The sequence below is a fragment of the Tamandua tetradactyla genome, chromosome 23 (genome assembly GCF_023851605.1).
Source record: "Tamandua tetradactyla isolate mTamTet1 chromosome 23, mTamTet1.pri, whole genome shotgun sequence".
Taxonomy (NCBI): domain Eukaryota; kingdom Metazoa; phylum Chordata; class Mammalia; order Pilosa; family Myrmecophagidae; genus Tamandua; species Tamandua tetradactyla.
This window is the reverse complement of record NC_135349.1, coordinates 14,945,361-14,957,703: the sequence shown is the minus strand read 5'-3', so window position 1 is coordinate 14,957,703 and position 12,343 is coordinate 14,945,361. Positions and strand designations below refer to the sequence as shown.

The window sequence follows — 12,343 nt, the reverse complement described above, 5'->3', positions numbered from 1 at the left end:
GGTTTGGGAATATGTAATTTAGAAAAGCCAAGCACATTTGAGTCTTTTAAGTTTTAGCGATGAGTCAAATCTTCTAGCTCCTCTGGAATTCTTTATTCTTACCCTTTTTGCCCATAAATTAAAAAAAAAACACTTGAATAATATAGTATCTTGACTAGCCTCAGTTGACAGTCTCAACTGCAAAAGCATTTAAAAATATCACAAAATGGGTGAAATTTTTATCAACAGTGGTGGGCATAATGAATTAATAGAGACCAGAAATTTGGAAAATAGGTTTTAACAAATTGGACAATAGACAATGTGGGAGAGTAATACTTGAGAGAAGGAAAATAAACAAGATGACTCTTGCAATTACCCCAGCACGGAGAAAGCTTTCAAGTCAGTCTGTGAGTTGAGAAGACAAAGTTGAGAAATCAGGGGAGGTCAGCTAGACTTCTCAAAGCAGAAGATGGGAGAGGAGAGAGCACAGAGACAGAAAACCCACAAGCAAGAGAAGGATTCTGCCCTCATCCCTACCATGCCCACCCCGACCCCACTAGTCTTCAGAGTGATAACCAGCATACATATGTGGGTAACTACCCCCAGGTAGAACAATCCCCAGGGCTCAGGGTGGGGAATAGTTTGTACTCCCTAACAACCAGAATGGGAGAGTTTAGGGTACAGTATTCAAGTATGCTGGGAAAAATAAGACCTAAGCTAAAGGCCCTGCCCAAGAAAGCTTAAAAGCAAATCTCAAAAGGATCAAAGTGTTTCAAGTAACTTAACTGCATCTCAGAACAAGGCCCAAGATTTTTATAAGAACCAAACATTTCCAGCGTCCCAAAAGATAAAATTCATAGTGTCTGATATCTTTGCAGGTACGTAAAGAAGCTAGAAAACAAGACCCACAATGAGGAGGAAAAAAATAATCAATAGAAACAGACCCAGAAATGACTCATGATATAATTAGAAGACAAGGATATTAAAACTTATAATTATTTTTCAATGTTCAATAAAGTAGATGAATCATAAACATGTTAAAGAGAGGTATTAGAGATATTTAAAAAGAAACAAAACCAAAACCCAGTATTGAACTCAATCCTCTCCCTCTGTCACTAAAATAATTACTAGTTCTCTTTCAATAAAAAATGGGGGCATTTTTATTTTTTAAAATATTGTGTTGGTTACTGTTGCTCTAATATTAAAAATATATGTATTGTGTCTTGACTTTGTCAAAGGCTCAGTATATTTTAAATATATAGGGACTGAAGTAAGATTCTGCAACCTTAGACTACACATATGAAGGATATAAGTGACTGGAGTTTTTAACAGTCAGGTATAGGAAAATCTTACCGAATGTTTGGAACATCTCACTAAATGCCCATTTCTATTGATCTAATGGAAACTGAGCTCAGGGAAACCAATCAGAAATCCTCAATGATTGTACAAAACCATACTCTAGTTCCCTGACCTGATGTGGCTTTCACTTCTCCACACTGTTTAATTGTAGAATGATTTACATCAAGTAAGGGGTCAGTGAGATCTTGAATTTAAAGCATAACAAAATCTGATAAGGACATTTATTTAAGTATTGTCTTCAGCAATGGAAGTAAGCGAAGTTATGGTTTTTATATTATAATTCACACTTCCGTAACAAAATTAATGAAAACCATGAACACACAAAGAAATACACACTTACACACAGAAACACTCATACAGCGCAACATGAAGTTAGCATCCTTTATTTATATAATTAATAGTTTATGACATAGAAAGAAGGAACAGCAATGATCTACAACTAAGGAATTAAGCATATTATATAATTTATATGTTATATAAATATGCCTAATATTAAGCATATTATATTATATAAAAAATAACACTTCGTTTATTCCACTTACTTTTTCTAAGAATTCAATATCCCATACATGAAATCTTACCCTAAAACTCACAAACATTCCTGGGAAGGGTTGGAAGGTGGATGGGTCTTGGGGTTGTCCACCTTGGCTGAAGGGAGATGGATGAAAAGTTGTTGCTACAGAATGACCCACTGTGTTGCAGTGGTCTCCAGACTTTTTTGTTTGTGGACACCTCTTAGTTAAAAAAAAAAAACAAAAAACATTTTGAGCACACTGTTCTAGTTTGCTAGCTGCCAGAATGCAACATACCAGAGATGGACTGGCTTTTAATAAAAGGAGATTTATTTTGTTAGTTCTTCAGAGGAAAGGCAGCTAATTTTCAATTGAGGTTCATTCTTATGTGGGAAGGCACAGGGTGATCTCTGCTGGCCTTCTCTCCAGGCCTTTGGGTTCCAACAATTTTCCCCGGGGTGATTTCTTTCCGCATCTCAAAACGCCAGGGTTGAGCTGCATGTGCTGAGATGAGGTATGCTGAGCTGCTTGGGCTGTGCTACTTTGAGCTCCCTCATTTAAGCACCAGCCAATTAAATCGAACATCATTCATTGCAGCAGAGACACCTCCTAGGTGACTACAGATATAATCAGCAACAGATGAGGTTCACAGGCCATTGGCTTATGTCCATAGGAATAGATCTAGGCACATTCACCTGGCCAAGTTGACAACTGAATCTAACTACCACACACACACTCCTAAGATACATGTGCTTATAAATTATATATATGAACTACTCTTTATAAAATTGAATATTAGTAAAGTTGAATTTCTTTTTTATGACAAAAATAAATACTAATGTTTTATTCCTATAACTCAATAGACCATCTTACATCCCCACTCTGCCTCTTTTTTTGAACCAAGAGACTCTGAACTGCTGCCTCTTTCTTTCTTGGTTGTGTCTCAATCTGTTAACATTGTTTTCTTGGTGTCTATTAATAATACCACAGTCTACTTAACCCACTTTACAAGAGCATTTCCAAGTGCTGCTCTCAGGGTCAAAGATGGGTCAGAATACTGATATATGACATGTAGAATGAAGGCAAGAGAGTTCTAAGTGAGCCAGGTGGTGTTGGGAGTGGCAAGGGGGAATCTGTTCTGCTGGTAGATAGGAGGCTTCTGAGATTGGTGAGAGCCAGGTCTATAGAGCTGATAGACCCCTCAAGGAAGTAAACTGTATTCTCAAAAGATTTTCCCCCCAGAAACCAGTCAAGAAATGTAACTGCTTCTCTCATCAAGGAGGTGATTAGTCATCCTTCTGAAAGTAATAAAATGACAGAAAGGGATTGTTACCAGTTCCACAAAAATTACAAAAAACCCATTCTTAAATGAGGTCATCTCCCAGTTGTAGCACTGCTTGACTCCTCCTTCTATCTGTAACACTGACATTAAAAGTATTATCACTTTTCTTTCTAGTCTGTCCTATCTAAGGTGGCAATGCTCCCAACTACTTTACAATTTGTTACAGTACACTTTAGGTAAAACTAGAAAGTAGAATGACACTACTAATGCATGGCTCAACCATCTGCACACCAAAAAAGGGTCAACTGCAATGGCTGGATATGCAAAGTGAACTAAAGTGTTTGGGGTGTCGGGGAATTGAGACCTTACCCAAGGGATTTGTGGTCTGGTAGCCTTGTTTGACTTTTTTTTTTCTTTTTCTTTCTTAACTTACATCGCTGAGTCGTTCCCGAGAGCTGCTCCGGTGGAAGCCCTTGGATTCTCCACTGGCGCTCTCACTGTCACTGTCCCTGCAGCTGTTCTGCCCTGGCTTGAGCTAAAGGCAAAAGAGAAGAGCAAAACAGAGCGTCAGTGGTCCCCTTACACAACTCTGCCTTAGCACCTGTTCTTTGAGCCTTGTCAAAAATGAACAATTTAAGGTCCTGGCCTTTGGCATTCTTCTCATTTTCTGAGTGGTACAAAGGCAAGCTGCCGCAGAAAAAAAGCAAAGGATAGAATAAGCAAAACATGTAACAGAAAATGTCAAGGTAGAGAAAGGAGTAAGCAAGCCTTAAATAAGCATCTGAAAAGTCTAACCAAAGTGATGAATCTTGGAAAATATTTTTTTCCTTGGGATTTTTTCTTCTGTTCCATTTTGATTTTTTTTTCTATAGTTAAAAATAAGATCAGAAACATTGACTAGCTAAGGCCAAATTACATCAACTATGATTTCCAGCCTATTTCTTCTGTCCTCTTTTGGGAAAAGAAACAACAAAACAATAAAACAAAAAGCAAGGTTGTTTTCTCAGGCAGAAAAGTATGAGATGCTGTTATGCCATCCTTCATTCATTGGGAAGACACTAAAGGATCTTGTTTTTTTGACACAACATTCTTAATGTCTCCTAAAAGGACCAGATTAAGACCTACAGTTTAGGTAAATTAAGTCAGCACTCATTTAACAAATAAGTATTAAGTACCTAGTCTGGGCCTAGTACTAAGTACCAGAGAGATAACACGCTTAAACAAACACACAAAATCTTATGACACTGGCATTCCAGGGCTTTCCACACATTCACCCGGCTCTAATTTCCCACGAGAAATGAACGAACACACAGGATTGGGAACCATTAATCTATGTGAGTCACACACATGTAGGCCATTAGTCCACAGTGTCACTGCCAACTACATACAGCCCCTTCATCATGGTCTTAATCCCCTTCATAATGTTCCCCAAGTGCAGGACAAGTACAAACAACAACACAAAGAAATACATGCTATATGAAAATCTAAACAGAGCCAGTGATCACAGAGGACAAGTGATTTCTGAAGTCTTGGATTTTAAAAGCAGACTGACCTCATATAGCCAAAAGGATGAGGGAAGGCACTTCCAATGGGGGAAAGGTAGAAAGCAAAGACAGGGAAAGCAACATGCCAGGAAATGATCAGGAGGTATCTTATCTGAAACAGAGAGTTCCTTTTAGGAGGAAATAGGAAGAAACATTGGACAGGTGTGCACAGATCAGAACATGGAAAGTCTCAAACAAAACACAAAACCCATTTTTTAAGGCAGAAGAGAAGTTCAGAGAGCAGAACAAGTGATAGGTAGCAAAACTTTTGCCTGTAGGCATTTAAGTGGCTCTGGAGCCAAGGAGGAAGATGTAATCAAAATAAATGGAGGTCGAGTTTTAATTAACATCGTTATACCTTTAAATGGGCCTCTTTAAAACTACAATTCAGACCGCTCTTTGGGCCATACCATCATCAGCTCCACAACAGAGCATTCTTTTCTGCTTTCAACCTCTACAAATTCACTTTTATCACTTTCTTCTCAAACTCCTATCTCTAGGAAGTATTCTCTTCTTTCTGGAGAGCAGGAAATTGATTCTAATTTTACTTTGTATCCTCTTGAACTTCTAAATACTTGGTTTTCTCCTAAGGTAATGCTAAAACTGCTAAGTCTAAGTTAATTCAGATGCAAGCTGTATGAGCCTTTTATTATTACTACGGAATAAAAATTTGGAGTATTGTCACTCTCTTCAAGTATTCACTTTTATACTTATAATAAAGGAGGATTTAATCTAAAATGAATATCACTGTCTCTCAATTTCCTGAATATGTCCATTCCTGCCCTGGCCTTTTTCACACCAGATTTCCTATGTCTAGAATGCCCACTCCACCTTCTCTGTATTTCTGAGGTCCAGATTTTTTTAAGCTCAGATCTTATCTCCGCCACTATGGTCTTTGAAGAGCTATTTCATTCCACAAGTATTTTTTTTAAATAAAACTTCAGAGTTTTTAGATAACATATCATTCTTCTTCATTAAACACCTTTGGTAATTATCTGTTTTTTAAATTTTAATAGGCAACTTGTTAAATACACTTATATTGATAATAAAATCGGTATGTGGAACGGGCCCTCTAATTTATACGCGCTGCCACAATCGTCATCCCACTAGTCCTCTGAGTTAAGTAAGGGCAGGTAAAGCTAACTCCGGTTTACGGATGAAGAAACAAATAAAGCAAATTATTTGCTCAGAATTAGGCAAAAGAGCCAGGAATAAAACCCATGGTTATACTGACTACAACTCTCTTGATTTTAATTCTTGGTGCCTATTTAGATGTTTAAATTTAACACTGAAATAATGATTCTGAAGTATATTAATATTCTCCATTTAACATATTGTTAATACATTTGTGGTACCTGCCTGCATTCACAAAGAAAGGACTCTGGTTAGGTGACCTTTGATCAAGAAATGCTTACAAAAACTCAGTTCTGAAACTTAGATGAAAAATACATCTCCTGCTGGGTATTAAGGATATAAGAGCATCAAGGCTTTTCCTAATACCTAACTGGCTTAAAAAAAAACCTGGACCTTACTTCTGGGCCTTTTCCATGTGTCTTCATGAAAGGAAAATGATGACTTTGACAAGATCTGACAAGAGAATTCAATGGTCCTGACGTAAATTAACTCTCTAAATGTTGATCTAGGATAAGGGCAGACAGTGAAAGCAAAATTTCAGAAGGACTGTGAAGAAACAGCTTGCTAGCTTCCCTTGTGCCCTGCCAGGAAAAGCACTTCTGCAAATACTCTTCAGAGAGCCTTCCATAAAATCCAGCCCCACGCTACCCCTTTCTCTTCCAAAGCCAGGCTCAAGTTTAAAGGAAATTTAGGATTTTAAGCTGTCAGACAGCTCAATATTTCAAAGAAATGGACTGACTACAGTAAGTACTAAAGCTAAACCACAAGATTTAAGGCTAAGAAGTATTCATTCCTAATCCCATGAAAACATTTTCAAACTGGCATTTTTAGCCACATCCAGTGGAGCATTTGGAGTAGCATAACTAACTCAGAAGTTGTAATCCTTCACTTGAAATTCCCAGCTTTTACTTACAACCAAGCGACAATACAAAGGCCAGGTGCAGGCTTAGACATTTAAAAACCTAAGAAAAATCAATCTGCTTACATTGATTTATCCAAGCATCCATGGCCACTCTGTTACCAGAAAGTTCGTGCTATTAAATGATGCAGTGAGATTTCTTACTATCAACTTTTAAATACATCAGGACTTCATTTACTTAAAAAGTACCGTAACTATCTTTTTAATTTCAGAAACTTCTTCTCATAAGAATATTACATAGTTTAAGCATCAAAATTGGAAAAAAACACACAAAATGGAAACCAGTATCTGGCATGAATGGCAGTAATACTGTCAATGAGAGTAACATTTTATAAAACACAAGAAGTCAGTTTGCTTTTCCTTAGAGTTCATTGTCAACAACATATTCTCTAAACACTGAAATTGTGATCTCATTACAGAGTTAATTGTTATTAATGACTAATTAGAAAAATAACGATTCATGGTTTTATCACTGCTAATGAACAAATAACAAAGTTCTATCACCCTTGGCTGAATGAAGGTGGAGCAATTCTGTGCACACCTGCCAAGCATTTGTGAGCCACCCTCTGCCATTCTTTAAAACTTGAGTACAGGGAGTTTCAAGATGATAGATGCCCAGCAGCTATCATTAACTCTTCAAACAAGATTTACAGAAGGAGAAAATATTTGGAGAAGATAATATGTCTGGAACTTGAGAGGAATGATGTGAATTATACAGCTTAATGCACAAAAGTTTCCGAAAGTAATCTTTTTACACAGTTTTAGTTCCTAAAAGTTACATATATCCCATTTAAAATTGCTGAGTTTTCCAGCTGAGATCTAAACGAACTCTATTACATGTTTTAAAAATGTGTCAATAAACTCAACACCTTTTTTTCAGTGAACTTTTGTAACACACCTGTAGACTTCACTACCATCAAAACAGCAATTCTTTAATCTCATAAAAAGAATTTTTTCCCCCAAATCAAAAAAGTCTCCAAACTTTCTGAAATTGAGGAAGGTTTCATGACTTAGGTAGAACTTTTACTATTTAATCCTTAGAGTTTAAAAGGTATTACAGATGAAAGAGACATGAATCAATCTAAAGAACTTAATGAAAAAACTGACACACTGAAATAACAGGAAAATTACTACTACAAATAAACAAAATTACAAAATTGAAAAGAAAAAGCTAATTTTTTAAAGAAATGAAAAACAATGAATTTTTAAATATAAGAAATTGTGACTAAAAGCAAAAAAAAAAACTCTGGAAAGTAGAACAGAGCAAAGAATTAAAGGGAGCAAAACTCCTCTGGGATCATATAATCAGAAGTTAATATCTTGTTACTGTCTTTGACAAAGAGTTTTAAATAAGTATTTGATAATATTAAAGCTAATCAGTAATAAAATTTAAATATAAAAATTACTTGTCTTTTAGTTTACCACAAAACATAAAAGAATTCAAGTCATAATCAGAAATGGGGAGAACATTATGGGAAACGGTAAGAAAGTAATCTCAGAAGGTCAAGTATGTTAGTTACCATAGTAACATAAATGGGTTAAAATCCCATTAAAAAAACAAATAAGGGCATCTAGTTTGTGTTGGGATAAATGAAAGAATGAATTGAAATCAAACCACATGTTAGAAAATGGGGACTTTTAACATCCTACTAATGAAGATAAGAAAATAGTAAAGAACATTAGATACTAAAAACACATTTTGGACCTTGGCAATATACACAATATAGTATGTTACAAACAGACCATACCTTCTAGAGTCTCCTATGGGACATTATCATCAATCAAGGATACAATTTAGTCACAAAGAAAATCAGAATAAATTTCAAAACGCAGAAATTATATGAACAACCTTCTCCAACTATAATGAAAATTAATGAAATAATTTGCACAACTAAATAGCCCTGTCACCTAGAGATGTTTTTAAAAACTCTCCACAATTATAAATATTTTCAATGAAATCACAAATGTGTCATTGAAAAATTAAGAAAATGAAAATTATAAATATGTAAATTTAAAAACATAGAGAATGCTGTAAAATATGAGTTGGTGGTAAACTCATGGACATAATTCATTTTCTATTAAATAGTAGAGAACAGAGACAAATGTACTAGTTATAGAGATCAAAAAGAAGTATGACAAAAAAAAAACTAGAGGGAAAATCAGAGGAGGGAAATTCCATAAATGAAAAGAACATAATAAATAAGAAATTAAAACGGTGCAAAATAAACCTGAGTGTAACTGGGGGAAAATATACAAAGATAAAAGATTTAATTCTTACAAATCTAGATATGAAAAGAGATGAAAAACAAAATAAAAAATAGAAATAAAAATATGATTACAAACAAATTAAAGTTACAAAACATTACTCTGCAGTGGTACTTTCAAAACCACAATCACGTAATATGAGGTTCATAATTTTAAAAAACATTTAACAAAAATTGTTCCAGAGCATGCAAATGTATGGAAAGCTAATCTGTGCCAAAATCTGATATAAGGACACTCAAAAAAGGAATGACCTTCCCAATTACGAATACAACAAACTGTATTTTTTTTTTGTATGCTATACAGCAGGGTCACATTTCATTACTTTTCCATGTGTCCCGTTACTACAGCAACATTTGTTGAATTTTGTTTGTTTGTTTTTGTTGATTTCTTTGTTTGTTTGGAAAGTGCACGGGCCATGAATCGAATCCAGGTCTCCCACATGGCAGGAGAGAATTCTGACCGCTGAACTACCCTTCACGCTCCCCTAACAAACTGAGTTTAAGAATAAATTAAAAACTCTATATATCTACTAAACATCATTAAATTGCAAACATATAACTAAGCCTCAAAAAACATAAATAAAAAGATTATTAATATAAAAAGATTTTTTATATAAAAAAACTGTTTGATTTTTTACTCCAGGAAGAGTCCCGTCCTTAAGGATTCTTTTCTGATTAGAATAGACTCACCCCAGATAATATCCCGTTTTTATCAATGGTGCCATATAAAGTAACCTAATTGAGAAAGTAAAATGAGTCATATTCACAGATCCAGGAATTTATGCAGGATAGGTGTGATAGGGAGCAAGAATTCTGTGACGATGATGGGTTTAAAAAGTCAAGAAAAGGAGAAATTGCCCCTAAATTCATATATTAAAAATCATGGAAAAAAATTTTTTTAAATCATGAAAAAAATAAAAATAAAATAATCATGCCAATGGAATTACAAAAATTTTGTTAGTGCAAAGTAAGACCTAAGATTCCTGGATATGCTTGGACTTTAAAAAGTTATTTACTCACGGAAGTTCTGTTTCAATATTTAAGATATTATTGCATAGATGGTAACTTTAGATCTGTATTGTTAGCTTGGAGAATGAAAATTGCTGAAACATTTTCACTTGCTTATCACATACATTACTCAACATTTTAAGGGGTTCAGTGGACTTTACAGCAGCAGAAAATAACTGAAAGTTAATAAAATGAGGACTATAAGGGAAGTTCATTATAACAAAATAGTCTAAAACACAAACAAAAAGCAATTCAGACAATCAAGGGCAACCTGACCAACTGTGATTTCCTTCCAGTAGATACAATCAATCCAGGCAGCAGAATTTATAATGCTCTATGACTTATCAAGAAAATTGTAACTCTATTCTCTGTGATGTGGCCAAGAGGTTATTATGATAATGTTTCTTCACAACTTAGTAACGTGAAGGCAAGAGAATGGAAAATAAAAAGGCAGAGCTTGATATATAACCCACATCTCTAAATACAACTTGGGTACTATTCCCAGGTTGAATTATGTTGACAAAAGGCATGATAATATACTCGACTTTTCACTGTTGGTTGAAAAGGAAGTCTAAATAACTATAAAGGTAAAAATATATATAGAAGAATGGGATTAAAGAGAAAGGGTTGAATGAACATAGTGTTTGGCATTGCTTAGGTATGACTGTGAACTGAACTTGAGGGCTTTGTGATCATGCAAAAACAGTCTTTAGATTTCCCATGCTTCAGAAAAGTTCTGTCGATTTTGTTCCCAAAACACTCATCATATGTAATTTAAGATATTTTAGACAGTCAGCTATAGGATTATAAAATGAAAAGTAGGAGTTAATTACAGTTAGTTTAATAAATCTTCATCCTGGCATTTGTGAATTTCAAAAGTACTTGTTCAATTAAAGGTCAAAAACCATTACCAAAAGAAGTTAATAGCTCTCTAAGTATTACACATACTTATTGATGAAATTGCCACTTTGAAGTAATTTGAATAACATGAAGCATTTAAAATCCTATTTATTTTATCTTCTAACAAGTGTTTTAAAGAAAAAAGATATTACTTTTCTTATTCTTTTAAAATCAATCTAGCAAAAACCTTTGAATGCAATTCACAATGGCATAAACCTTTGTAAATGTACACTAATTTCTTTAAAAAAATAATATTTACAAAAGAAACCCAAAGGATTATAGATGTAAATATACTCTTCATGGTCAGGTTTCAAATGAGAAGTTGCTGTCTATAAAAATGGTATAAGTTCATTCTTGTCACACTACAAACGAATGGTTTATATGACCTCCAGTACCAGCGTATTCCATTTAGCGAGGGGATGTGCTCCTGGAAAGAGAAGACTAGCTGAATTAAGCACACAGTTCCACAGGGTCATTGTAGTACCAGGCCGATGACATCCTCACACCACCCTACACTGTTCTGAATCATTTGTTTGCACTACCTACATGGCGTCTGAGGAATCTGAGTTAGAGAATCAGGGTTTATGACAAACTTCACTTCTATACACCAAGTGGTTTTCACTGTGTTCCAAATGATTTAAAGTTTTGAAGCCTTCTCTGTTTTAATCTAGGCAAAACAGACATAAGGATTGGGATAATCTCATTTTGAACAAGGTTAGGCAGGGTAATGGAAGCTCACATACAGAACTGTACATTTGCCAACTATCAATCATTCTTGCTCTAAACACACAGCATTTCTTCAAGATATAGAAAGACATAAACATGTAAATTTTCCAGTTCTTGGCAAGATTTCAGCTGACATGCATATATGTAAATAGAAAAAAACTTGACTATTTCTCCTAACCAAACAGATGAGAAGACAGATACTAGGTCCTTGGAGATATAAACTGGGACCCCATGTAGAAGTTAGGTTTCTCCATTGTAGATCTACACATCTTGCAGCTAATTAAAGATAAGATGATACTAAAATAAGATTTTTCCTTCTGAGGATATGAACTTGAATGCACTAATGCTTGGCTATCACCACAAAGGAAAAGGCTAGTAAATGAAGGGTTTGCTCCTGGATCCTAAAGCTACAGTGATAACATATATTCTCAAAAGCATCCAAAATATTTCATCGGCTCCCTGTAATCAAGAAAGGAAGCACTTAATATGCCCATCACACAGAACAAATATAAAATCCGCTATATTATTTCTGATCATCAAGTGACTCCGTAAATTAAATGTTATAGTTTCCAATATACAGATGGAGAAAATAAAACTGAGAAAGACTAATTAATTAGCACAAAGTCACAAAGGCAAAAGACAGCAGAGGCAGGACTGCAGATAGACTCTGAAGTCCTTGATGGTTACAGAGTCAGTGGAGTATAGTAGAAGGAGAG

The 12,343-nt window shown here is 34.9% G+C and overlaps 1 protein-coding gene across 4 annotated transcripts in view; it reads right to left on the bottom strand.

Annotated features, from left to right (window-relative positions):
• AUTS2 (activator of transcription and developmental regulator AUTS2) overlaps positions 1-12,343 on the bottom strand; it is a 1,196,629-nt gene that overhangs the window by 657,402 nt on the left and 526,884 nt on the right. For all 4 annotated transcript variants that reach the window (XM_077141005.1, XM_077141006.1, XM_077141007.1 and 1 more), the window contains exon 3: positions 3,566-3,667. In XM_077141005.1, the coding sequence (XP_076997120.1) occupies positions 3,566-3,667 (102 nt within the window). The remainder of the gene's footprint in view (positions 1-3,565; positions 3,668-12,343) is intronic.